Source organism: Canis lupus, chromosome 3 (assembly GCF_011100685.1).
Source record: "Canis lupus familiaris isolate Mischka breed German Shepherd chromosome 3, alternate assembly UU_Cfam_GSD_1.0, whole genome shotgun sequence".
NCBI lineage: Eukaryota > Metazoa > Chordata > Mammalia > Carnivora > Canidae > Canis > Canis lupus.
This window is the reverse complement of record NC_049224.1, coordinates 7,701,046-7,727,168: the sequence shown is the minus strand read 5'-3', so window position 1 is coordinate 7,727,168 and position 26,123 is coordinate 7,701,046. Positions and strand designations below refer to the sequence as shown.

General features: G+C 36.7%; 1 protein-coding gene across 9 annotated transcripts; it reads right to left on the bottom strand.

Moving 5' to 3' along the window:
- Positions 1 to 11,087: 11,087 nt before the first annotated feature.
- On the bottom strand, positions 11,088 to 26,081 carry NUDT12 (nudix hydrolase 12). Of its 9 annotated transcripts, none has more exons than XM_038532178.1 (8): positions 25,837 to 25,967; positions 23,413 to 23,745; positions 22,349 to 22,553; positions 21,230 to 21,816; positions 17,973 to 18,140; positions 16,782 to 16,895; positions 14,311 to 14,510; positions 11,088 to 13,339 (listed from the first exon to the last, which is right to left on the bottom strand). In XM_038532178.1, the coding sequence occupies exons 2-8, from the start codon at positions 23,468 to 23,470 to the stop codon at positions 13,229 to 13,231; spliced, it is 1,443 nt and encodes a 480-aa protein (XP_038388106.1). In that variant the 5' UTR covers positions 23,471 to 23,745; positions 25,837 to 25,967; the 3' UTR covers positions 11,088 to 13,228. The 9 variants fall into 9 exon arrangements, with proteins under 9 accessions (XP_038388106.1, XP_038388110.1, XP_038388109.1 ...); XM_038532182.1 differs by lacking the exon at positions 23,413 to 23,745 and adding an exon at positions 24,362 to 24,454 and having other exon boundaries at positions 22,349 to 22,557; positions 25,837 to 25,950; XM_038532181.1 differs by having other exon boundaries at positions 22,349 to 22,557; positions 23,413 to 23,501; positions 25,837 to 25,943.
- Positions 26,082 to 26,123: the final 42 nt, after the last annotated feature.

Sequence of the window (26,123 nt, the reverse complement as noted above, 5' to 3'; positions counted from 1 at the left end):
AACATTCAAAAGCAATGACCTATTACCAATAAGAAGAGAAAGAGTTATAAAAGGGTAGATAATGATCACTATTAAAATTCTAGAAGGAGATTGAATGTGATGTCAAGGATACTTCAATTCAAAAAAATGAAAGAAAGAAAGAAAGGAATTCAGAAGGTTAAATGCTTAACTTCCAAGGTAGCATACTGTTTCTCTTTAATGACTTTAATATCCATTGTCTCCAGTTTTCTGTAGAATTTGAAAGAAATCTTAGTGTATTTCTTATGGCTTCGTGTCCTTGATTTTAAACACAAAGCCTATGTTCTCTGTCCTAAGTGTTGAAAGGAAATGTAAAACACATTATATAAAACATACTATGGAAAGTTCAAGGGGAAAAATATTCAAGGAAAAGAAAATTCTAAAATTTCCATTTGATTTTGAGAGTGTACCAACGTGTCTTCTACTGGAATTCCTGATTTTGAATGGCATGGATTTTAAACTATATTATTTTGGCCTTTATTTTTAAAGAGTATATAAGGCATAGGAAGAATAATACTGGAAAACGGTTGTTTCAGTAATGCCCATATAGATCTCTGTAAATTCGCACTCAGCTTCTATGGGGCTGCAAAATTGAAAGTTTACAAACTTGGTTGCTGGGTAGTAATTCTTAATGGATAGTTTGCTGGTGTCTTGAAACTAAACAGCTTTAGTTAAGACCATTTAATGGAGTCTCAGTACTGTTGCAAGTTGTTCTTTACATTTCCTTTCTCTGTGCTGTAAACATTGAAAAGCAAATCCATGTCTGTATACATTTCTATACATTCATATGGGTAAAATATTGGACTCCATTAGGTTAAAATTTTTATTTTTTTATTTTTTATTTTATTTTATTTTTTTTTAGGTTAAAATTTTTAAATAGAAACATACAAATCTCACATTCAGTGAAACTGGCTTTTCCTTTCCCCAGGCACACAATAAGTCAGTTGTTGATGCTCACAGGTAGTGTTCGCGTTCTTGGTAATCTGTAAATTTTGAGTCCACTGGATATAAAAGAAATTCAGTACTAAAATTATTATCTTTAAACATAAGGTTTGCTGGAAGGCCATCACCTTATTTGACCCATAATTGATCAAACATAACTTAGAGGATGAGGGTGATGCTTGGAGAGCAAGAGGCACACCCTGTATCAGTCAATTTAGAATCTCTGCAGAAATGAAATGCAGATAGAAAAGAGCATTGCACAGTGTGGAATTTATTATTGTCAATATCACTATTATTAATATTTTAAAAACTGGATAAGGAAAAATTTCTATTAGTGAACCAAAAGGAAATTGAGCTCAGTCTTTAATAAAGTTTGATAAATTAACACCCGTAAAGGAAGGGAAGGAAGAACTGAAAATGGAGATCCTTTATACTTCTGAAAGTGTCTGCCCTTTGTTCGAGGATAGATAGGTGTGAGATCACCTACCCAACTCCCTCGTAGCTCATCAGAGGAAACAGAGAGGCAGCAAATTGCCCAAGGAAATGTAGTGCTGAGACGCTGTCTCACTTCCTTTCCCACCATGGCAAGACTCTGAATGTGAAGAATTTTTTTACTCAAGATGTTTGAAAGATGTTTATTGCTTTATTGTGTTAAACATAGACGCTCTTCCTGCCATGCTTCAGGAACTATCCTCTGTCACTTTATTATAAAATGAAGAGAGTTCAATTTTAATTGGGAAGACCCACAGAGGGAGGTTTAATGATTTGGTACTGTGTGCTATGGCTTCAAGGTCCTGAGCTGGACTTAATGTGAAAATGTACATATAATGTAAACCTCAAGGAGCAAACAGTGTAGCACAGGGATTCTCAAACTTGAGAGCAACTTGCTAAAAATGTAGATTTGGGGCCTCACTTTAGAGGTTGGGATTCTGAGGCAGAGCACGGGAATGCACATTTTTAGTAAGCACTCACTCTCCTACCCCCTTGGGACCATGAGATTCTGATTCAGAAACCCCATTGAAGCAGATACAACTGGATAAGTGGAATGGAACCTCATTCAGAAAATCTTTAATAATAGCCTTAAGATTTCAGAGTAGGGCAGTCCTGGGAAAACTTGAATTCAGTTTCACTTCATTCCACTTCATTTTCCTCCTTTCCTAATTTGTACACACTAAAGTTTAAAATGTTTATTGTTTTGGTTTAAGCACAGATGGTTTTTCTTTCTGTATCGGCAAGCTTCTAGGGAGAAAATTCCTTGAGAGATCACTTGTTATTTTTTACTCAGCGCCATGTAAAGGAGTGCTTCTAAACGCGTGTCCTAAATCAATCTTAGGTGTTAACTCTCCGATATCCTCCTTTCTTCTTGTGCTAACCAGAATTTGTGATAAAAATTCAGCAAGTCAGAAAGGCAGGCCAGGGCCACTAGAATTAAGTTGTCACATTGTATTTCTCATGTTCACTTTTCACTTTGCAGAGTTAAAGGGCTCCCATATTTTGGGTCTGACTTTGTCCATAAAAGCCAAAATGGTTGGCAGGTACCTGGGGGGCATTACAGTGTAGTGGAAGTCTTCAGAAGGAGGGTACTTGATAGGGTAAATGAGGTACCCAGCCTTTGATCTTCCTTTTTATGATGGTGCATCCATCAGCTCATTTTGTTAGAACTCCAGTATTTGTTGGCCATGGCTCTTCATGAAGTGCTTCTGGTGAGACTGTTCCCCTCCTCTGAACCAGACTTCCAGCTGCTCCACAGTCAATCTGGCTTGAGCCAACAGAGCTTTAATGGAAATTAAATTTTGGGGCCCAACAAAGGTAGATAGAACATTGTAGTGTATAGAGCCGTAGATTATCTGGTCTCCTGAGAAATCATTAGAGATGTGGGCTGAAGTGTAGGGCAAAGAACTCGTCTGTCTTATACTTTGATGTGTTCCTATTCCAAATATGCAGAAAAACACAGTAGTTAGGAAACATTTTAGTTTGAATGAATGAGTAAAACCTGCTCTATCGTTCCCTGATTTCAATCATTTGTATACTGCCTTCATGATTCCTACTGTTCCCATCAAATATCCGTGCTGCTATTTGCTTAATAGTTTCTTGATTCATTAAAATTGCACTTTAGCTTCATGTTGTTTGAGGTTTGTGAAATTCTGGATTGTAGCTAATGCACATTAAAACAAAAACAATAACTAATAAAAAGAAAGTGTCTTTTTATTGTACTGCCCCAAATCGCTTTGTATACCAGCCAGCAGTGGGGTATGTGTCTCTTACTTGAGAATATACAGTCATACTCTGTGTGCTATTATCATGACATTATTAGACTAGAAATCTATTATGTGTTTTGCTTTGCTTCACTTCCTTTTTGGCTTTGGAATGATTATTAGAGTACAAGTTTTGCTAATCCCGTGTGCAGAATGATACATGAATTAAATTATCACCATCTGAAGAGGAATCACCCTATTCAAATACAATTGGAACCCTAGCTGCTCTAAATGTTTTTCAATTGCCAGCTCTAAGAAGTCTGTAATTACGGTTTTCCCCTACTTTGACCTTGACCAGCACAGGGACTTTGAGACTCTATCTTGAGAATCCCATTTCTGTTCTCTCAGTCCTAAGTGAGAATTCACTTTATTCCTCTTCCACTAATTATGCTGTCTGCAACTAGGTGAGAGATGACAATGTTATGGCAACATTTATATATTTCAAATAATAGAAAGTTTACTAGACAGGTGTATTTCTATTAGACGAAGAAAGAGGAAAAATAAAGCACATACATACACTGAAATATGTCACGAGATACCTTGAAAAAAATTGGCCAAGAATAGATACAAAAGGATAATTGAATAGATCTCAGGGACTACTTTTTTCCTGCTCAAGACTTTCCCTACCTATTAATTAAATGAAGAATGCCTTTGAGTTTTCTAAAGAGGAATGCTGTCTCCTTTTTCACTTATTGAAGTGGAGCCACACTACTTCACTAGGTTACAGAAGAGCTGTGCTTCTCTGAAGACTTAATAATTGCTGAAATACCAACTCTTGATGGGTTTAAATAACATCCTCTTAATTTTGAAGCTTTCAGCCTTAAACCTCAGTTTGAGGTGGTGTTTGACTATACCGTGTCTTGATCTTCACGCAGAAACCTCTATGTGTAATTTCCCCCAAACATGAAATCCCTGTGATTCTTTCAATGAGATGTCTTATCCCTCAGGGGCAGATTTCATCAGTTCTGCTGACAACGGAGTTTTTGATAGCTCAAAACAGAAAATGTGTAACATCTTCATTCCTTTTCAGCATAGAACCAAGAAAAACCAATATATAACCACAGTGCTAAACTCTAAAGAGTGAGAAAAAGCTGAAGTCAATATTTAAACACTCAAAATATTTCTTCCTACCTCCAAGCAAACCTGTGCTTTGCTCATAATAGCCTAAAAAATGGCCATAGGTTAATTTTTGCTTCTTCTAGCCATTCAGAAGGAAGTAATGAATATATTCTTTCAAATGTTTCAGTGGAAATGTTATCATCAGCTGCTATTTGTTACAAGCCAACTTTTTATTTTTATTAGGGTACTTTGGGCATTTTTATTTGTATTTTATTGGGCATTTTTAAGCTTCATCACTGGTTTAGATCTCGTAATTCAAGATCACTTGAATTACCTTAAAATTACTTGTGTTACTTCTGAAAAAAATAATTTGGTGAGAATATTAATGTAAACAAGATATAAGGATTATGAAGAGGTTTCAATCAAAACATTTAGAGACATCGTCAATAATTTCAGAATCACCATTTAAAAAAATTTTCTATGCTCATTTTACTAATTCACTAAAGTAAATAAATTTTCATAGTTTAATCCAGTCTAATGCATGTTTTTGAAAGCAACAAAAAAGGCATTTATTTTAAATGTCTTATGCTTAATGTTTTCTTATGTTTCCTTTACATAGCTTGAGCTATCGACTATGCTGTAGTTTGTCCACTGTCATAAAGAGGTGTGGAAATTGCAGTCTGGCCAATGATGAGGGAATGAGAAATTATGATTAGAATTAATCTGCCAGGTTAATTTAATCACGTTATGATTAGGTTTATATTGGGCAGATAATCAGTGCTAACTTTCCACCCCATCCCTCAACTTCACTGAGCTCTGGGCGGTCTCATGAGATAAGAATAGGATATTGGTACATTTTGTGTAATGAGCGTGTATCTTCACAAGTCAGCACATTCAGAATTTTCATTCTGCTTTTTGCAAAAATAATCAAGAACCAGTCTATGAAAGAGCCATAACTGAGAGAGTTGAGAATTTGACTATCACAGTTAAATTCCTGGTGTGTCAATTTAAAGACCTTTTTGAAAACCTGGTTATGGAATTATTTTTTCCCCCGAAGACCTCAAGGCTATTTTCTAAGCATCGTGATTGTAATTTCATCACATGGTGATTACAGATACCTTTGAGAAGTTAAATGACTACATATATAATTTTTTTTTAAAAAGTGAATTGCTAGCAACTGAGAATATATCTGGGAAGACAAAAAGTAGAAAATGGAGATTTATTTTTCAGTTTACTTTCCAAATGAAGGGCTTTAGGATACTTATTCAACACTGTGGTAATATGACACTAGAATAAAATAATGTCTAAATGCTGGGATAAGAAAAGGAGGTTAAAAACCATTTAGTATTTAAGTTCTAAGTGAGACTGAGGAAGATAAATTTTTGTAAATTTATATTCCATTAAAATCTTAGAACATATCATTTAAAGATCAACCAATGGTGAAACTGCAAATACATTATTTAGCAAACTTTGATTTGGGATTATTTATACAAAAGATATTAACCAGAATATTTTGTCTATGAAGGTGGTCTAAATCTCAGATTAACTCCAGCTGTTTACAGAAAAAAATATTATTCCTTAATGTCTTCAGATCACAATGTTTTGGGTGATCAATATATTTAAAAAAAATTAAATGTAAACTTCTATGTAGGTAAAATTAAGTATAAAGTTAAGGAAGAAAAATTCTACTAAATCAGATGAGAAAATCATTTTGGTGATTAGTAAATTTAATGCTGCAATGGAAACAAAGCAGAATTATAGAAATTCAAAACAAGGGCTATTGCTTTGAAATGAAACTGACCTTCCATGAATTCAGAATGAATTTCAATTATGCTTAGAAGCCTAGCTTGTCAGTTGCATTTTCCTTGCTTTCCAAATGCACAATTTGTTTCAAATATCCAAATTAGGATATGGATGGTAGCTATTCAAATGTGCATATGATGTCTTTCTTAGCATAAATAAAAGGGGCCTAAATACACTGACTATTTAGAATTTTTTTTCCCCCATCCCTCCTTTTTCTGTGTCCATCCTATTTGGTAACACAGCAAGATACAAACAGCTGTTGGATTTTTTGTGACTGGAAACAAATGTGTTGTTAAATTGTCTTCATATATAATAATCAAATAATTTTCCCTTTGCTATCATCCTTTGCTAAGCAACTAATCTGGGACAGCAAGGATTAAAATAGAGGATATTTCATTCAAAACAGCAAAAGAAAAAAATAAAAGGAAAAAAAGGAGAAGGTTAAAAGAACATATAATCAACTCACCTGGGTAAAGCCTTCATAATTCCTCAGCTCTGAAGGAGACATAGATAAAACACAAAGATGTATTTTGAAAAGCAAGAAAAGGAAGTAAGGATTTGAGTACTTCCTCTTGTTCTTCTTGGGATTTATCTGGGTTGTCTAAATCCAAAATCTGATTAGCATACTTAATCTTATGCAGTGTCAGGAATGATCTACCATCCTGTAATCAGTCTATTATTATCTGTCTTAACCATTCCTAAGTCTGTTTGTTTTCAAATATACTGTTAGTGAACAATGATGTACTGTGTGTTTTTGTGGCTTAGGAGTTTGGATAGGGGTACTGTGAAGCAGTGCTATGATGTTCATGCGGTGTACATGGAGTGGAAGAAACCCCCCCAATAAAGGAAAATCTAAATGATCTAGTTTGGCTCTTGACACTGGTGGGGCTAACTATAAGGTAATTCATTTACCTTTGTGAGATACAGGGGCAGAAACTGTGGTGTACGGTATGGGGTGTTTCGTGTGGCAGAGGCTGTAGATTTTTGGTTGGGAAGATTTAAATTTGAGTCACATTTCCATATCATATGTTGATTTTGAGGGTCATCAGACTTCTCTTAGAAGTGCTCGTTTGTAAAACTGGGATAAATAATATTGGCCCTGATTAAGAATTTTTGAAATCCTATGAAATATGTAAATGAAAAAATTTAGAAGTACAGTTTAGAATCTTTAAATAAATGAGACATTTCTATTAAAGTAGTAGCAGCAAATGATATTGCTCATAATTATTTAGGTGATTTTTATTAATGCCTAATAAAAATTTAAAGATTTTCTGTGGCTTTTTGCAAACACATATATTATGCTATATGTGTAAGAGGCTGGACAAAAGGGAAGTGATCAGAGTTGAAACTGCAGATTGCTATGCTAAGGAAATTGGACTTGATCTTTTGTCCAAATGGGAGTCTTTTTCAAGAATTCAACAAGAGCTCTTTGGTTGCACTGCGAAGAATGAATTGGGAGTGAAACCTGAAGTAAGGAGACCAATTTAAGAACCTGATGTAGATACCAGATGAGTAGCTTGAGTTTGGATGGTGGCAATGGACAGAAAGACAAGAAGTATTAAGATTCAATTAGTATTAAGAAGGAAAGAGAAGAAGATATTGAGACTCAAGAAGTATTAAGAACTAAAAGTGATAGGATTTGGAGATTGTTTGGCTACAGGGTGGGGTAGGGTAAGGAATAAAGTAGAAATAAAAATAATAAAACCCAAAGTTTCATACTGGAAATTGCAGGATAATTAAAACAGGGAAATAGAAGCAGAAATGTTCTTGGGATAAAAGACAATTGTACACATGTAGTGTTTGGGAGGCAATGAGATGTCCAAGGAGGTTATGTCTAATAGATAGTTGGAGATAGAAATCTGATAATTAAGTAGTGAAGGTTTTACAGAAATGTCTAGAGTAACAAGAATATAATAATGCATCATTATTAAGAAAATTCTACAAGATAGCTCTGGTAAGTGGAAAGATGAAAGGATTTGGAGTGAAATACTTGTGTTCAAATTTTGGCTCTCCTCTTTATTCATAATGTGATTTTAAGAAAGTTAACTAACTCCTCTTAGCCAACTGTAAAATGGGGATACTGATATTGACATTCATTTCATAGGGGTTTAAGGATAACATGAAATAACTGTCAACATTTTATATATAAAGTGCTATATAAATATTAATGTTATGAGAATAAGCTAACCAAAGAGTTCCAGCTCCTTAGGAGTTTGTTGTAAATAGGGATCCATATGTAGTTCTGAGCAATATGCTGGGAGAGAAGAGAGAGGCAACAAATAATTTTTACAAAGGTCAGAAATCTGGATTTGAATTAAACTTACAGCTTATTAGTGTTAATTTAGATATATTGAATAAAGGGAATATACATACCCTCCTCATGGTGTAAAATAAAACCATGCATTTTATGTGATTATCATAACAGAACAATGATAAATCATTAAAAAATAGGATTTATCATATAGAATATTATGATTTATCACCATAATAAAATGAAAAATGTTTATTATTCATGAGGATGTTTGAGATGGCTGGGAACCAAAGAAAAAGATCAGTATGACAATCCCAGTAATAAGTGTAAAATAAGAGTATTTTTCTGAAATAAACATTATTCGACAACTATATAGCCATGAAAACTTTGAGGCCCACACTGATACGTATTTTCTTTTCATCCTTGACAGTGCCTCCCAGAACACACAAGGGTTCCTCTGGCTTACCACTCATGGCTACATTCCCAGTGAAGACCTCACTACAATGCAGAACAGATGATGGTCAGTACCAAGGCAGCCTCTGAGGTTTGAATTTGTGCATGTCATTGGGGCATCTCATTTGGAGTTCCAAATTCTCCAAACTGGTATTAGAATACTCAAGCTTGTTTCATAAACACAAATAAATCCAGCAAAAAGAGCAAAAATAACTCTTAGCAGCAAAGCCGTTGGATAAATGGCATTTTAAATTGTTTTTAGCGCCACTGATAGAGATGACTTCAGCTCACTGCTATCTGAAAGCAGTATAAATATTTATAAGGTACTCTACTGAGGTGTTCAAAACATCACACTGTTCCAATAGACTACAATTTCAGGGTAGAGTAAAATGGACAGGATAAAAAGTAAAAAAAGAAAAAAAAAGAAAAAAGAAAACAAAAACCCAACCTTCAGACATCATTTGTCCATTTATGCTGTTCTAAAATGGATACGAGTACTGTTTTTTCAATTTCTGCTTCTGGGTGGTACTTTCACATCACTTAAAATGAAACCACCTCACAAGTTAAGTGGTTTGAATGTTGTTAATCCATCAGGGGTGAGACAAAGAGTCTGGTATAGTTTTCATGAGCCTAGGACTGGAAAGCCAGGGCACTTTTTTGATCCTTATATTTTGTCTATATCAGAATTTCTAGTTAGAAAAAAGTTTCCATTTGCAGAAAGGCTTCTTTTTTAACTTAAAATCGGTTTTAAAATTTCACAGCTGCCCCCACTATTCTGTACAGCATCATTACAATGGGAATTGGAAAAGGAGAAATATACATTGTCCAATACTAGGCACTTGTGCTTAGCGATAAAAGAGAAACACAGTACTCTTGAAGGAATAAAGAAAAGTTGAAAGTGCTATTTCCATCAATAAGTACAATTACATATAGATACCCTTCAGTGAAAATAGAATGAGGAATTTGCCTGTTAGCCCAATTAACATGCTCAAATGTTCATGTTTGGGAAAAAAATTTTCCCAAATGATAAAAGAACTCAGGCTTTTCTGATTACCCATTTTTCCTATGCCATTTTTATTACTTGAATAACTTTCCTTTTTACCATTCTACTTTGGGCAAATAAAATGAGCCATCTGAAAATCTACGGTAGATGATAATAAACTGCACTTTGCTCTCACAGGAGCTGTTTTGAATTCTGAGTGTCCTCGGAAGAAAAAGGACAAGGTGTAGCACAGGGGGAAATAAATAATTTGCAGCATTGAGTTTATTTTCACACAAAAAAACTCCTTTCCATTTTTCTCCTGTTGGGTAAGATTTTTTGAAGATGCAAGCTCTGGCAACATTATCCCTGACTCCGTGAGATACACCCTCTGTGTCTCTCACCTGGCCCTACCCGTATGGAAGCTCCCTAGTGTCTGAACCCCTTTACTGAACACCCTCTACCTGCACCAAGTCAAACTCTCTTGCCCTCTTTTTCCAACCCATTTGCAAGGACTTCTGGTTTGCCTCAACACCTAGCTCTTTTACATTTGTAGACAGATATTCCTATTTTGCTGGGCCTTTTAAGCATAGCACATACATAAATTTCAACATCCATGATATGGATGTGGATATCCAGCAATATGTGAATACACACACACACACACACACACACACACACACTCAGAACCTAACAGTTGGCTCTCATCTTTAATAAAATTTGTGTTGTAGAAATCTTATTCTAAATGATTAATTGATTTGTTTTACAGAAGATTTTCACTTACTATTTTGGTGTATACACATTAGCAACACAGTTCTAGAACCAGCTGTCTACTGTGATGTGAGATTTAATTAAGTTTATTTGATTTATTAACAAACATATTCTCTCCTTCCACCTCATGGTCTCACCCACCCTTTGCAGTTTCATTCTTTTCTGTCTTCACCCAAATCTCTGATCTGATCTTTGAAAAAGTTATTTCATCATTTCTTCCAACTAAATGAAATATGTGCACTTCTAATTCTAGCCCTTCCATGAACAGAAAAGTTCATTTTGAACAGTGAAAAGTTCAAAATGCAAAGACTGGTAATTTGAGACTAGTAATAAAAAAAGAGACATTAGACATGTAACTTCAAATCTGATGATGAAAAAGTATTGACTGTATATATGTATATATATATGTGAACATGTATATATATAAGAATATATACATGCATATATATGTATGTATATATACTAAAATCTCTATTTTTGTTCATACATACATATACACACACACACACGAATGAAAATAGACATTTAAGTCTTCCAGATATGACTACATTTAAAAGGGCTTTTATGTTTTTTATTTATACATCATTAAACAGGAGGATGACTAAAATTTGGCTTTTTTTCATTTTTCAGAAGACATTTATCAAAACATTAAAAAAATACAGAACACAGAAAACAGAAAATAGATAAATATTTTAATGTGTTGTTACCTTCATTTCCATTAGAATACATTCATGGTACTCGATCCATTAAAATTGCTTTACTATTCCTTTTATTTATATGTAGCTTATTCACCTCTCAGAGGTTAGGAATGTTAAGAATGATTATTAATAACAATAATTTACTTACTGATTTTTCCCTGAGTATAGGATTAAATATCCAAGACTAAATTTAGAACTACATTTTGTTGATATTTTACATTTTACTGGATTATCTGAACATGGAAACCTAGAACTTTGATACAATCTTAGACTCTTTAAGTGAATTTGGAATAAAACTGAACCTCATCACACTTCATAATAATCAAGGCACCTAATTTTCTAGATACTTATGTAGTTCAAATTTTATTATGTATCTAAATGTCCAGTGCAAGTCAATTTTGTCTAAAGTCCTAATAATACCAATAAGCTTTCATCAATTACGATGAGAATCATTGTTCATTAGTAAAATAAAGTTTTATTTAAGAAAATGATCACATTTAAGTTAAATGATTTTAGTATCTAAAATTTTAATTAACAATATTTGGTAAATTTGTTATTATTATCCCCTATTTTAATTTATTCTACTATTTTTTTAGTATTAATTTCTACTTCCTATTAGAGGGAGACTCCTGCACTAGGCTATGTAGTACAGACTGTTAACATTAAGTTATTTGACCGTTACTACAATTAATTGTGTGAAGAACGGTAAGTTGTAATTGTGTGACTTTGATTAATTAACTGATTCAACTTTAATGGATTAAATTAAATAAATTTACCTTTCAGGATTTCGTTTTCCTTATCTATAAAAGAAGGTCACTGAACGACATATATTATCCTTAAGGTCTCTTCCAGTTCTCACATAAAATGACTAAGAGCCAAATTATATAAATTTATACATTTATAGGCTACCTTTTAAAACAATTTCAAACTAGCCTTATAAAATATGACAGTTCTATGTTGTAAAATTGTGAATTACTACACTTCACTTTTCTCTGAATCTTGCTGATTCAGTTCTAAGATACACTTATTTTTATAAAGCTTCTTAGAATGGTTGAGCTAAGGCCAAAAACCAAAATGTTGCATTGGGGTTTAATAAACATTGTTAGTAATGATTACATAACTTTTTGCTAAGATAGATATATATAGCCCTTATCACAAAATGACATAAAGCCAGTGTTTTTACTGAATATGTAAATCTGGGAAATATTTAACATCTGACCTTTGAGGAGAATTCCTTTCAAATATATTTAATTTCAGTGAAGAAGAGAATTTTGATTTGTCTCAACAGCAATCTCGAGCATAACAGATAATTATACATATTAGTTGATTTTAGGTTTAAGGAAGAGGTTCCCTACATAGTGGTATGCTCTCACTTAAACTCTCTTTCATGAAGGCATGGTATTCTGACCACTGGCAGAGTTATTAACATAGAAAATTCTTAACACCGATCAAAATAGATGTGGCAACACTGTAACAGCACCACTGCTGGAACAAGGAAGCCAGTGGAATACGATGGGAAATGAGCAAAAATCAGCCACTGACCCCTGAAAGAACCTTTAGGGTAGGGAAAAGACTGGAAATAAAGCTTAAATTCATTGAAATAATTTTGTCTGAACTTTTAAAATGAGAACTTTAGTGATTCGTCTAATGCTTACAAGAGGGGAATTCAGGTTTACATATTTTTGTTTACATTTTCAGAACATATGTTTTACAGTATGATTTTTCTTATTAGAAATATGGTTTTGTGATATAGAATTGCAGAGCACAACCAAAAAAAAAGTTTGGAGAAGGCAGACTTGGATTTAACAAAATCTGAGGCAGTGCTGTAATTTATAAAAACACAAATTCTATGGTTAAGATGGAAAGTACCTGTCGAAAATATTTCTGAACCTAAAATGATATTTTGTGTTGTGACATTCCAAAGCACTAAATATTTTTAATCTCACTTGAGGAATAAGTTATTAGGAATCAAGTAATACTCAGAGTCTAGTTATTTGATTTAGAGATTGGGGTTCATTCCAATCCAGTGTTTGAGTAACTGATGGGCAATAGCTCGGCTCGGTGGCACAAAGAATGCCTGCTGCTTCCCTTTGGTCAGAACATCCACAACCTAAAATACACCATAATAAAATGTATTAGGATTTCAACACTGAAACACTATTTCTATGCTTATGCAACTTAATTAAAATGTGACAACTCTTACAGTGAATAACAACATAGAAAGTGACAACATCCATGTTCAAATGCAAAATTTAGTGCAGTATTTTTAGTTGATTCAATGAGCTAGTGAATCAATTTTAATAAATATTCCAGAAAGCATATTCCCTTATGACAAAAGAAAAAAAAAAAAAGACATGAACAAGAAAAGTACATGCTCCACACTTATTTTCAAAGTGAAGTCAATTTTTGGAATAGGTTCCCTTTTATAAAGTTCTAAAAAACATCTAATTTCTATTTTTTGAAGTTAAGCATAAAATGAAATAAAAATTCTGTTTAGGCAAAGTCACAAAGGATTTCAGGTCTTCACTACTAATAGTGTATCCATTTGTTTTCTATACAAATACTTTGGGTTAAGCAAAACAGACAAGTAATTTATCTTTCATTATACTACTGAAGGATGATGTTTTAAAAAAGTTCTTGTGCATGTATCTTTGTTATATAGTTTTGTTATTCTTGCCCTTAGTTAAGCACATTTTAAAATGAACAAGAACTTTTCAAAAAATTTAAGCATTTTCACTGATATTTTCTGAGAACTACTTGTTTTAATGCTATAAACTAAAATACAAATGTCTAAGACTAAGCTTCCTGTTTCTCATCTTTGATTTCATGTTTACCTATTTTAAGCCCATTGAAAAGCTGAAGGAATGACATCTGAAATTAGAAAATGGCACAGAATCATCAACTCGAACAATCTCACAGAATGAGTTAGCATAGGACGCATCAATTACACTGCAATCCATGCATGATGGGTGGGCCACAGCCATTCATTCAACTTGGTGAAAACATGTATCCTTGCTGCATGCCCAAACTGATACAGTCAGAGAACAATCAATAGAAGAAGGAAATTAAATTGAACTTTACCTGTTCTCTAGTGAACCAGCGGGCATCCTCTATTTCATTCTTGTCAACTTTAATTTCTGTAGACACTGCCACAGCTAAGCAACCAATCATTAAGGAGGAGGGCATTGGCCATGGCTGACAAGAGACATACTGAACATGGCCAACTTTGACTCCACTTTCCTCTTCTACTTCTCTCCGAACAGCATCTTCTATTGTCTCCCCTAATCAAATGGGGCAAAAGAACAAGTAGCTGATGAACATGCCTTGGACATTCTGTGCTCTGAATAGTTCAAACATTTGGAAATCACTTTGGACAGAAACCCAATTCGAAGAATCAGAAAGCACAAGCCTAAAACTAGACTGGAATCCAAAAAAACATTTCTTAAAGTATATGACCAAGTACATAATCAAAATGCCAGAAAACTTTTCTTGAAGGTCCAAATTTTTCGGCTACAGTGTAAAAATGGTAACATCCACAACTATCCAGAACCTAGTAGATAAACACTATGCAATTATTTTATATATCATCTCATTTATGTATTATCATTAAATAGTTATAAATTATCATTCCAAGATTTTTATAAGTGGTTGGCCTTTTCCTTACTAAAATCTTAAAATTTTTTATGTTGTCAAACAATTATTGCAGATAACTTTTCTTAAAAAGAATTAAAAACCACATTAACACTAAAAGTTTAACATAAGATGAAACAGTACTTTTTCTTTCTAAATGATTTTTTTCTTCTAGAAGACTGTTGACTCAGGTATGATAAAATAAAGTAATGCCTAGAAGTGTACTTTTTAGTTCTGATTTGTTGGAATTGAGAATTAGAATACAGGGAGGGAATGGTTTTTAAGTACATCTGAAAGTTTAGGAATATTTTGCTATTTAAGTATAGCTTTTTATTTCAAATAGGTTGATGTATTTCCTATATTAAAATTAACAACTTATGTTCATCCAAAAAAAGAAAAAATAGAGTGGAACGTTAAGTCATTAGACTAGTGTTAAGATATCTGCAAGACCATAGCTAAAGATTAGCATACAATACATACCACAAAACTCCTATAATGAGAAAAATAAAAGGAAGAACCAAAACAAAATTAGGCAAATATAAACATGTAAAATTCAGAGAAAATGAAAATTGGATGCCTAAAACACATTTGAAAAAGATGCTCCATTAGGAGAGAAATGAAAATGGAAAACTACAATGACACTATTTCTCATACCTATCAGGATGGCAAATTATAAAGTATGAAAATTGTAACTTGGTAAAGATGTGGAAAAACAGAACATGTCATGTGCTGTTAAGAGCGTAAACTGGTAGGGACACTTCGAGAGCAACTTGGCAATGTCTACAATAGGTCAGGATTCTCATATCCCATGAGTTAGCAATTCTACTCTCAAGTGTATACCCTTGAAAACTCTTGCAAATGTGCACAAGGAGTAGTATAAGAGTATTCTTTGCAGTATTGTTTGCAATAGCAAAAACTGATATAAACTAATTGTTCAACAGCAGAATGGATGAACTGAAGAGTATTTTTTTTTCCTGAAGAGTATTTTTAAATAAAATGTTTTATAGCAGTTAAAAACATAGCCTAGAGTCCTAGAGACAGCATAGTGATTAAGAGCATGGAGTCAGCATGCCCAGGTTTGTACCCCTGCCCTATCACTGACTAGCTGCTTGATCTTGGGCAAATTATTCAGCTCTTGTACCTCAATGCCGTATCGGTAAAACTGCTGTAAAGTAGTACCTTTGTGAGGCTGTACGACGGTTCTATGATTCAATATATGGAAAGCCTTCAAAACAGAGTGTGGCGCAAAGTATGTTTATTGCTATTACTATAAGTGCAGATTAACATTGGAAGTTAAGATTAAACATGTGTATTAATTATCATTTATTCCACAGGTATTTATTAACTCCTACTACATACAAGGCACTGCTGTAAGGGTGCAGGCTACAAGGATGAATGAAATAAAGTCCCAGCCCTTATGCAACTTGCTTTCTGATATGAGCAGATAATAAATGAGTGGACAAATAGATACACACATATATCAGATAATAAATACCGAGATACATTCACACATACATACATACCATGTAAAATGGTAAGGAGTGCTATAGGGAAAAGCCAGGCAGGATGACAGAATTGGGAATGCAGGGTACAAGGCTAACTAATGTATTTGGGGCTGTCTGGGAAGGCCTCTTTGAAAAGTCAACATAGTTGGGTCTAATGAAGGAAGTGAGGTGTAAGTCACGCAGATACTTTGGGTAATAGCAATATATGAAAGAAGAAATGCTGAATTTTTAAAACAGGCAAGATTATTCCACTAGTAAAAACAAATATCACATCACTTAAAATACACAGAAAATATTTTAAAACATCCCATTAAAAATGTCATAGCATGATAATTTGTCAAATGCCATCTAAAATTTTTTTTTGGAAATTTTAAGTTAAAGGAAAGTTATTATGAAAGTTATTAAGAAAAGGCTTACCAGGTTCAATAAATCCAGCAAGGCAAGTAAACATGCCTGGGGGAAATCTTTTCTGCCTGCCTAAAAGACACTTGGTCCCATCTGGATGAATAACTTGCATGATTACTACTGGATCTGTTTTTAAAAAAATAAGATGAATGAATGATAGGAAAAAATAATTTAGACTCACTGTCAAATAATATAATAAAAAGGTGTATCTCCCATAAGAACAAGACTCTGGTCTAAGACTGTTTCTTTCTGTTTCTGTTTATTTCAGGGAACTTGCAGAGAATATTGTATCCTAAAGGAAGACTAATTTTGTCGTCTTCTTAATAGAAACATTTATTATATACTTATGGTATGCTAGGCACATATATTTTTTTAATTATAAAAAAGTTAGAGTAGGTATTATACAGCATGAAGAAAATACAAATTTTACTGTAGCCAACGTGAATTTGCCTCTCCCTTCCACTCCAATCCTGAACAAATGTTTTTAAAAGCTAATGTGGCTCTATGATGAAGTTTAAGCCATTAAAAAGATGAAATTTAAATTAAATAACAGTTTATTTCCCAGAAGTCATTAAAGGCAGTGAATTCTCCTTACTAGGTCATGATTGAGAACTGGAGTCAAATGTAAAAGGATCCTGAGCAGTGAAACCAGGTGTCACAAAGTCATGCATTTTACTCTCAGGAGACTTCCTCAGGTATTGTTGTTTATCTCTTATTTTTTCACAAGTTTTAAAGGACTAGGTTTTCAGATTTCCAACCTACAGAAGACTCCAAAGTAGCAATTAGGAGGACAGAAGGTATAGGAAGACAGCAGCAGGGATGAAAAGCTAGCTGCAGGCTGTACTGCCTTGGTGATGCCTCAAAAAGGCAAAAGGGGCTTTTGTGCGTGTGTGTTTTTTTTTTAATCTCTGCACTAAGTAGATCCTAATGGGGTAGACTTTTGAAGTCATGTATTTTAACACATTCAAATTCATATCGATTAACTCAAGAGTTAATAAACGGTCAATTACACACAATGTCCCTTACTTAAAAGTCGTGGAACTATATGATACTTTACTATTTATAGTCTTAACAGTTACATTAATTCTTATTTTATTTAATGAAAAGGTGAACCTCTCAACAACTCAAAATCTTGTCTTCCCAGAATGTCTTACTCCCAAGGTTCCAGATGGCTGAGATTTTACTGTCAAGGAAAAGGCTTACCAACTCTTGGATATGATGTATTGTGAACACCATGGAGGCTAGGGCAGTCTTCTTTTAAGCATACTCTTTTGTAGCCACCTTCTTCAATTTTAGTTGCACTTCCACAGGTTGGGCAGAACTTATATCGACTGTGCCAGGCAAGAACTGATCTTGCTTGAGCTACAACCCCTTTAAGAGAAGCATAAAAAGTTTTAGTTCTGTGATAAGTAATATCCAAGTAAAATGTTTGTAAGTCAAGGCATACACTATATTCTCTGAATGGCTGTGTGACCAAGAATTTTAGTATTCTTATTTTTATGAGGAATGTTTCTTTTGAAGTAAAATATCTAATCCAACAGATGACAGATGAAAATTTAACTTTTAATTTTAACTAATAAAACTTTCAGATAGATGTTCGTACATCTATCTTATGCACTATATTAGCTTAGCCTTTTACTATAGAATGATTTTTATATTTTGGATATACAAGATTGTAGCGTATGGTGATTTTACAAATACTGACTTTACAATAGTGACTTTTACAAAAATACACTATGCAGCCACTTCCTAATTTAGACTTGGATCCTAAGAAAATATTCAGGGCAAACTGTAGGAACTTCTTTCTCCTGTCCTGGGTGACTAAACCACGACTAGTCCATGTCACCAGGATATGTGAAACACATCCTGTTTACAATTGGAAACTGCACAGAATATTAAAAAAAAAATACTAAAGTTATAACATTCATGGTTAGCCCTATTCATAAAAAATGCCTACTAGAATAAATCGCAGAATATATATACTTTGGCCTTTAGCCTGCTACATCAAAAAAGAATATGGCCTGACCAGAAATGTTATAATTGAAGCAATAAAAGTAGAAATGCTGAATAGGCATTTGCCTGACAAACTTGCTCTCACTAAAATACATTATTATTTGGTTTAAGGATTTTTGAAAAAAAATCAGAATAACCATAAATAGCAGTAACAATGTTTTAAACTGGAAAAACAAAACCAATAAACCACACACAAAAACATTTTAATACCGAAATTCAACAAACCATAGGCAACATTAAATATGTGCCTACTACGTTACCTTACAATATGAAACTTATGCAAAGTATCTACACTTTTTCAAAACTGCTTCAATAAGAAGCTAATATTTATTGAGTACCAACAATGTGCAAAGCATCATGCAAAGATCTTTAATATATATCATCTTCAATCTTTATTTGTGAAGAACAAAACAGGTTTAAAAGATATTATGTATTCATGAGAGACACAGAGAGAGAGGCAGAGACATAGGCTGAGGGAGAAGCAGGCTCCCCGTGGGAAGCCCACTCTGGGACTCAGTCCCAGGACCCTGGATCAGGACCTGAGCCAAGGGCAGATGCTCAACCACTCAGCCACCCAGGTATCCAAAAACAATATATTTCTATTAGACTACCTGATACAGAGGATAGTGTGAAATGGACAATATGTATGACAGAGAATACAAATTTACTTTATGTGAAATAAAAATACTTACATAGCTCAATGAGTCACCTCACCTTATTTAATGTTTAGAGCAATCCTATGATGTAGGTACTACTATTATCCTTTTTTTCTGGAGGAGGAAACTGAGGCACCAACAGGTTAACCGTGTAAGTTTATATAACAAGAAAATAAAAGGACCTCAGTTTTCTAATTAAAAAAAAAAAGAGCGATTCTTTTCATCTTAAAATTATATAGCTACAAAGAAAAGATGTTTTCTTTAAAAAGTGCAGGGTTTTCTCCATAGATGTGGAGAATAAAACATACCAATCCAGACTTTGGGAGGAGATATCTACGTAGTCTCTGGAGGGGCCCAACACACATCGCCTAAGGGAAGGTGGATATTGAGAAGTGACTCCTTCCTAACCTTCCAGTAACTTTAATTTAGCATAATTTACCTTACATTCCTTCCACTTCGTTGATACCCCTCTTACAAATTCATCAATAGCCTCATATTACCAAAATGAAAGATCTTTAAAAAAAAAAAGTCTTTGTCTATCTTACTCAAATTCTCACCAGCATTCAATGTATTTAACCACTTCCTCCTTGAAATACTCTGCTCTCTTGGTTTCCATGAGCACCTTGTCCTGCTTTCCCCTTACCTGTGGTCAGGCCACACTGTGGACAATACCTTTGATAGCATCTCTGTTTCTACTTGATCTCAAAATTTAGGGAGATTTGGGTATGATTCTGGGGCTTTCTTTCTTGCTTGCTCTCAACTCTCTATCTCAGTAGTTTTCTGAGATTCAAATAACACCTTCATGTTGATGACTCCCATAGGGGTAATTCCAGATCACACCTCTCCTCTGTGTTCCAGATTCTAATATCTTTCTCTAAAACTCAACATGACCAAGATTCAAATCTCGATATATTTAACTCTGTCCTGCTTCCCTTGCTTGTCACCCCGCTTTATCAAGAAACAGTATCACTATCTACCAAATTACTAAAGTCTCACACTTAGCAACCATACTTGATCTTTTCCTTCATCATTATATACCCCATACCCAATTCATTAGCAGGTGCTGATGATTTTTCTAAAATATACCCTGAATGTTTTCCTTTTCTCCATCTCTACCATGGTCACCTTAATTCAGGCTGTAGTCCAGGTTACTATCACTCTCTGTTATAATAGTCTCAACCTACTGATCAAGCCCTATTAGTTTTACCTCTACAGCATTTCAAATTCTTCCTTTCTCTCCATTAACCCAATCCACTGCAAGCTCTTAACTGAGGTACTGTACTCTCTAATCTGCTCTTAACAAGACTTCTGACTTCACACTCAATTACCTACAATTTCATGATCTACAAAGCAGGCAGAGTGAGGGTTTTTGTTTCTTTTTAAACTATGGGTCTGGTCACAACATTTAAATGGAATTTAAAATAAAAACCATGGCATATAAGGCCCTATGTGAACTAGCATACCCAACAACAGAAAACAAAATAGTCAAGGTCTTGGCCATTATGCTCAGTGTATAGCAGGTGCTCAGTAATGATTCACTGAAGAATCAAGTAAAACCAGCCTGCATTAGGATTAATTCTGGGGAAACTAATCTTGGCTGATTAAAACTATTTTAACTGCTCTGGCGACTAGTCCCCTACAGTGAGAACTTTAGCAAAGTTCCAATGAAGATAGCCTAATATTGCTTACTGAAAAAAGTTTGCCTTCTATAAAATGAAGGTATGTGTGACTTCAAACCGGTTCCAAAAACAGTATACTTTCCAACACAAGTAAGCCATGTTCTTTTCTTACCAGCTTCTTTTTCTTTCAATTGCAGAAGAGCCGGCATTGGAGGATGAAGAAAATAACAATTTTCATGTCTTTGCTTAAATTCTTCAGCAGCAACAGAATCTACACCTAGAGCAAACCAGGCAACCAACCCATCTTCTTCTCTTGGGACTTCTCCAGCATAATTAAATGACTCTTTTTTCATTTCAAGTTCTACTCCAAGGAAAATCAAGGTGATCTTTTCAGGCTGAGACAAATAATCTTTTACATCTGTGTAGTTCAGCTGACAAAGCCGGACTTCTGGCTGTTGGAAAGTTTCTTTATTGCCACCTAGAGTAACCAAGGGATTTAAATCTGAGAAGAGGATATAAACTGTGGCTGGATGGCTTTCTTTAGCTAGTAGCCAGTCAGAATTATTTCTTTTTTCACTTTTTCGGTCTAAGAGTGTCCTGCTAAAATAATTTTCACATTCTTCCACTTCATTACTTAGGAACCAAGGCTTCATCCCACTTTTAGCATTAGCTAGTAAGTTAGCTATATGCTTATAACCCCAAAATTTAGCAATATCCAGTGCAGTCTGCCTTGATTTATTGACAATGGATCTGTCACACCTACAGATGAAAAGAAAAATAAAATAGGAAATAAGCACTTTAATATTTATCACAATAAAATATTTCCAGATGCACAATTGCTCCTTTAATGATTATGCATATTTTTTCTCTTAGTACAAAATTTGCTAGTGGGAAAGTTAAAAGAAATCATCGTAAATGATGAAAAGTTAGAGATAGTAGATAGTTAACATTTTTTGAGAACTGTAAAATAAAAAAGCAGTAAATCTTATGTGTTATAAGAAGAAATTAAAATTTTTACAAGGGGTTCTTGACAGTCATAGTGGGTAGATCTATGTTTTCTATTTGGAAGAAAAAGATTAGACTAACTCATAAACTTTCTTTGCCATAGGTATGAAGGATATTTATCCCTCAAAAAAAGAAGTTAAAGGCTATTAGTTAGATATTATGCTATGTTTTTATATAATAATTACAAGCCCAATGGTATATGGCTACAAGAAAAATTTAAAAGTAAATATATAACCCGGAAGTTAAACCACAGAGCCCTTCAAGTAGTAGTGCCTAAAACGTTTACCCTTTGTCAAGTAGAAATTGGACAACATCTGGGTGCCCATTCCTTGCAGCATACATTAAAGCAGTCCAGCCATTTTCAGAAGTTTCATTGAGAAGAGATGGAGAATGACTGAGGATTACAGTTAACCTGGCAATGTCTCCTTCAGCAGCTGAATAGTGAAACTGGGAAATTATTTCTTGCTTTGGGCTTTTTATAGAAGACATTTCTTCCTTAAAAAGAGGGAAATAGAAAAAAAAAAACCCTCTCATTTTCAATTGCTGTTTATTCAATGATGGAACATTACCTGAATGCACACGTAATTAGGATAGTTATGGTTTCTAAAGCCATATACTCTTCAAAAGGTAATTAGTGCTCAACTGTCATCACAGCATGTATTTCAAAGTCGTTTTAAATATACATTTCAAATATAATTCGTCATGGGGGGTGTATAACATAATGTATAAAGAGTTTTGGTAATAAAGATAAGGAGGGGCATACTCTTGAGAAGGAGTGTCATGTAACAAGCATTATAAAGAGGAGGGGGTATCTGAACTAGATCAGAGGGATTTCATTATAGAGCAGGGGAATGAGGGGAATTAAAGCAGACAGAAGTCAAGTCACAGGTTGTTTTTTGTTTTTTTTTTTTAAGCAGATGACAACCAGTATTCTCTTAGAGTCGACGATACCAGAAACAGGTGCCTGCCCTTAGGAAAATTATGATCCTACAGCTGATCCTTCAGAGTTTCACATGGAAGCGATTTATTGGTTTCCCTGCACAACTAATTCTACAATCCATCTGGGATTGATTTTTGTTCACAGCGTGAAGTGGGGGCAAGATACATTTTTATGCCAGTGGATAATCCAGATGACTTGGCGCCATTCTTGAACTTAACGTTCGTCCCACTCCACTGCGGTTACTGTCCTGGCCATAAATCAGATGGCCATTTATTTTGGATCTGTTATTGAACATCGTTCATTTGGTGACTTTGTCAAAATTTGAATCCAAGAAACTTTTTAAACCATTAACTTTGTCTGCTTTACTTGCTTGTTTCAGTAAGGAAAAAGATATATAGAAAATCTCATACCTCTTAATGAATGTTGTCTCAAGATGGATTGAAAGTGGTAGAGCACAAACTGAGCCATTCTTTGTGGAAATGGTTCATGCTTAAGTTCTCTAGAACAAAGTTTTTTTTTTTTTTTTTTTTAAGGTATGGATTTTTGTTTAGTGAAATGCTATTAAGAATTGATTTGGGGGTCCCTGAGTGGCTCAGTGATTCAGCACCTGCCTTCGGCCCGGGGCGTGATCCTGGAGACCAGTGGAGACCTGGGATGGAGTCCCACATCGGGCTCCCTGCATTAGGCCTGCTTCTCTCTCTGCTGGTGTCTCGGTCTCTCTCTCTTTCATGAATAAATAAAATCTTAAAAAAAAAAAAAATTGATTTCGGGGGCAGCCCGAGTGGCTCAACGGCTTAGCGCCTCCTTCAGTCCAGGGCCTGATCCTGGAGACCCGGGGTCAAGTCCTGCATTGGGCTCCCTGCACAGAGCCTGCTTCTCTCCCTGTGTGTCTCATGAATAAATAAACAAAATTAAAAAAAATTTAAAAAATTGATTTGGGATTCTACGTAGGCTATCATCATTCTACGCAATATTGAGGCTAAAAAGGAAAGATCGAGGGCAGCCCGGCTGGCTCAGCAGTTTAGTGCTGCCTTTGGCTCAGGGAGTGATCCTGGGGTCTGGGATGGAGTCCCACTTTGGGCTCCCCACATGGAGCCTGCCTCTCTCTCTGTGTCTCTCATGAGTAAATGAAATCTTTAAAAAAAAAAAAAAAAAAAAAAGGAAAGGTCGTAATCCATACTTAGTGTCTGCTGTTGCCTCTAGTGTTCTCACGCTGCAATTTAGCTGGTCAAGTGTACAGAAGAGGGAGTATGAACAAAATTTAGGGGGAAAAAAAACGGGCTGAAAAGATGGAAGTGTACACCTTTCCAGTTTGTATCTTTACAGTGCTTCTAAAAAGGGTCAAATGTGACCACTCACCAAAGGAGAGGGGGTGGGATGAGCCCTCGAGTGTGTAAGACTGTTGAATCGCAGTACTGTACACCTGGAACTAATACCACGTGTATGCCATTACTGCAATTAAAGTAAAAGGCTTTAAAACAAAACAAAACCTCCTAGGAATGATGAAAATACGTTCACAACTTCAGCTGGGGGGGAGGGGAGCGACTTCTCTATTAGAAAGCCGATTTATGTCCTTCGATCTACCTCTACCGTAGAACGCACCTATTGTCTTGCAGTGAGGTGTCTAGAGGACTCGTGCACGAACACGACGCCCGGGACCGCGCCTGGCCCCCTGCTGTCCGCGGGCCCACGGGGGCGGCCTCCCTTCCCTTCCCAGCTGCCCACGTCGTCGCCCCGGTCCTGGGGGAGGCTGGCCTCGGGCAGGGTCCTGCTGCCTCGGGTGCTCCGAGGTCGCAGCTGTTTCCTCGCCCTCCCCCAGGCCTCGGGCCGCAAGGGTCCCCCCCAGAGGGCGATTCACGCCCCGCAGGGCGGTCCTGATGCATGCGGGGCTCTCAGGAGGGAGGCGGGGGAAATGAATACTGGTCCCGGCAGCTTTCTTTTTTTCCCCCTTGTTTTGGCCGCGAAGCCGGCTAGATTCAAACAGGCGTCCTCCTGCAGTCACACCTCCCCGAACTCCAGCGGCGCCCCGGATTGACCTCGTTTCTCTCGCGCAGGTCCCCGCGGGGTCAAGGCCCTGAAGGCGGGACGGGGTGGTCCGGGGGCCAGGGGCTTTCCCAAGGCAACTCCCGCCGCCCCGAAACGTCCTTTCCCCCCGCTGGGGAGCCCGGGGCCCCGGAGGTCGCGGGCCCTGCTCAGCGCGTTCCGCGTCCTTCGCGGCCACGCCGGGCTCCCCCTCCTCCTCGGCGTCCTTTACTCTCTTCTCCGGTCGCTACTGGGGGATTCCGTCCTTCAAACGTGAACCTGCAGGTGCAGCGGCCCTCGGCCTCCCCCACCTCCAGGGCCGGGCCGCGCCCCTGCCCCCCTCCCGGGGGGGGGTAGAGATGGGGGGGGGTGGGGGTAGAGATGGGGGGTGGGGGTGGAGAAGGGGGGGTGGAGATGGGGGGGGGTGGGGGTGGAGAAGGGGGAGGTGGAGATAGGGGAAGTAGGGGTGGGAGCGGGGGTGGAGGTAGAGATGGGGGGAGGTGGCGGGACGGCGAGATGGGGGTGGAAGTGGAAGGGTGGTGGAGGTGGAGATAGGGTGGAGGTGAGGGAGGGGTGGGAGGAGGGGTGAGGGGGCGAGGGTTGGAGGTGAAGGTGGAGAGTGGAGGAGATGGAGGCGGCGGAGGGGGTGAAGTGAGGGAGGGGGAGGGAGGGGGCGGGGATGGGAGAAGGGGGAGGGGGGAGGGGGACGGAGGTGGAGGTAGGGTCGGGGCGGGGGGTGGGGGGAGGGGAGCCCAGCGCTGCGCGCCCCCAGCTCCCGCCCGCGCCCCGACCCCCCCCGGGCTGCGCCCCACCTCGAGGCCGGCGGCGCGACCACAGGCGCTGGGAGCCCGTCACCCACCGCAAGGCGGGCTCGGGCGCCGACGCACTCGCCGCCGCCGCTACTAACCCAGAGGTCACCAGACCGGAGCAGAGCAGGAAATAGCCGCAAGACCGGAAAACCCCCGCTCTCGCTCGTCGCGGCGCCGGATGCAGCCCTCCCGACTTCCGGCGGAGGGCCGCCGTCTTTCCAACGGTTTTCTGGGAAATGTAGTTCGGCGGTCGCTAACCGTGCGCGGTCCGTGAGGGGGCGGGGCCTCGG

Bases quoted from the DNA above. Each gene is read 5' to 3' on its own strand.
- NUDT12 (XM_038532178.1), bottom strand. From the start codon at position 23,470: ATGGCTCAGTTTGTGCTCTACCACTTTCAATCCATCTTGAGACAACAT. The intron at 21,817-22,348 runs GTAAACGTTTTA...TTTCATCTGTAG, and splicing joins CAATTTCTACTTGACAAAGG to GTGTGACAGATCCATTGTCA. The intron at 13,340-14,310 runs GTAAAGTTCAAT...GGTGTATTTTAG, and splicing joins GCTGGTTCACTAGAGAACAG to GTTGTGGATGTTCTGACCAA.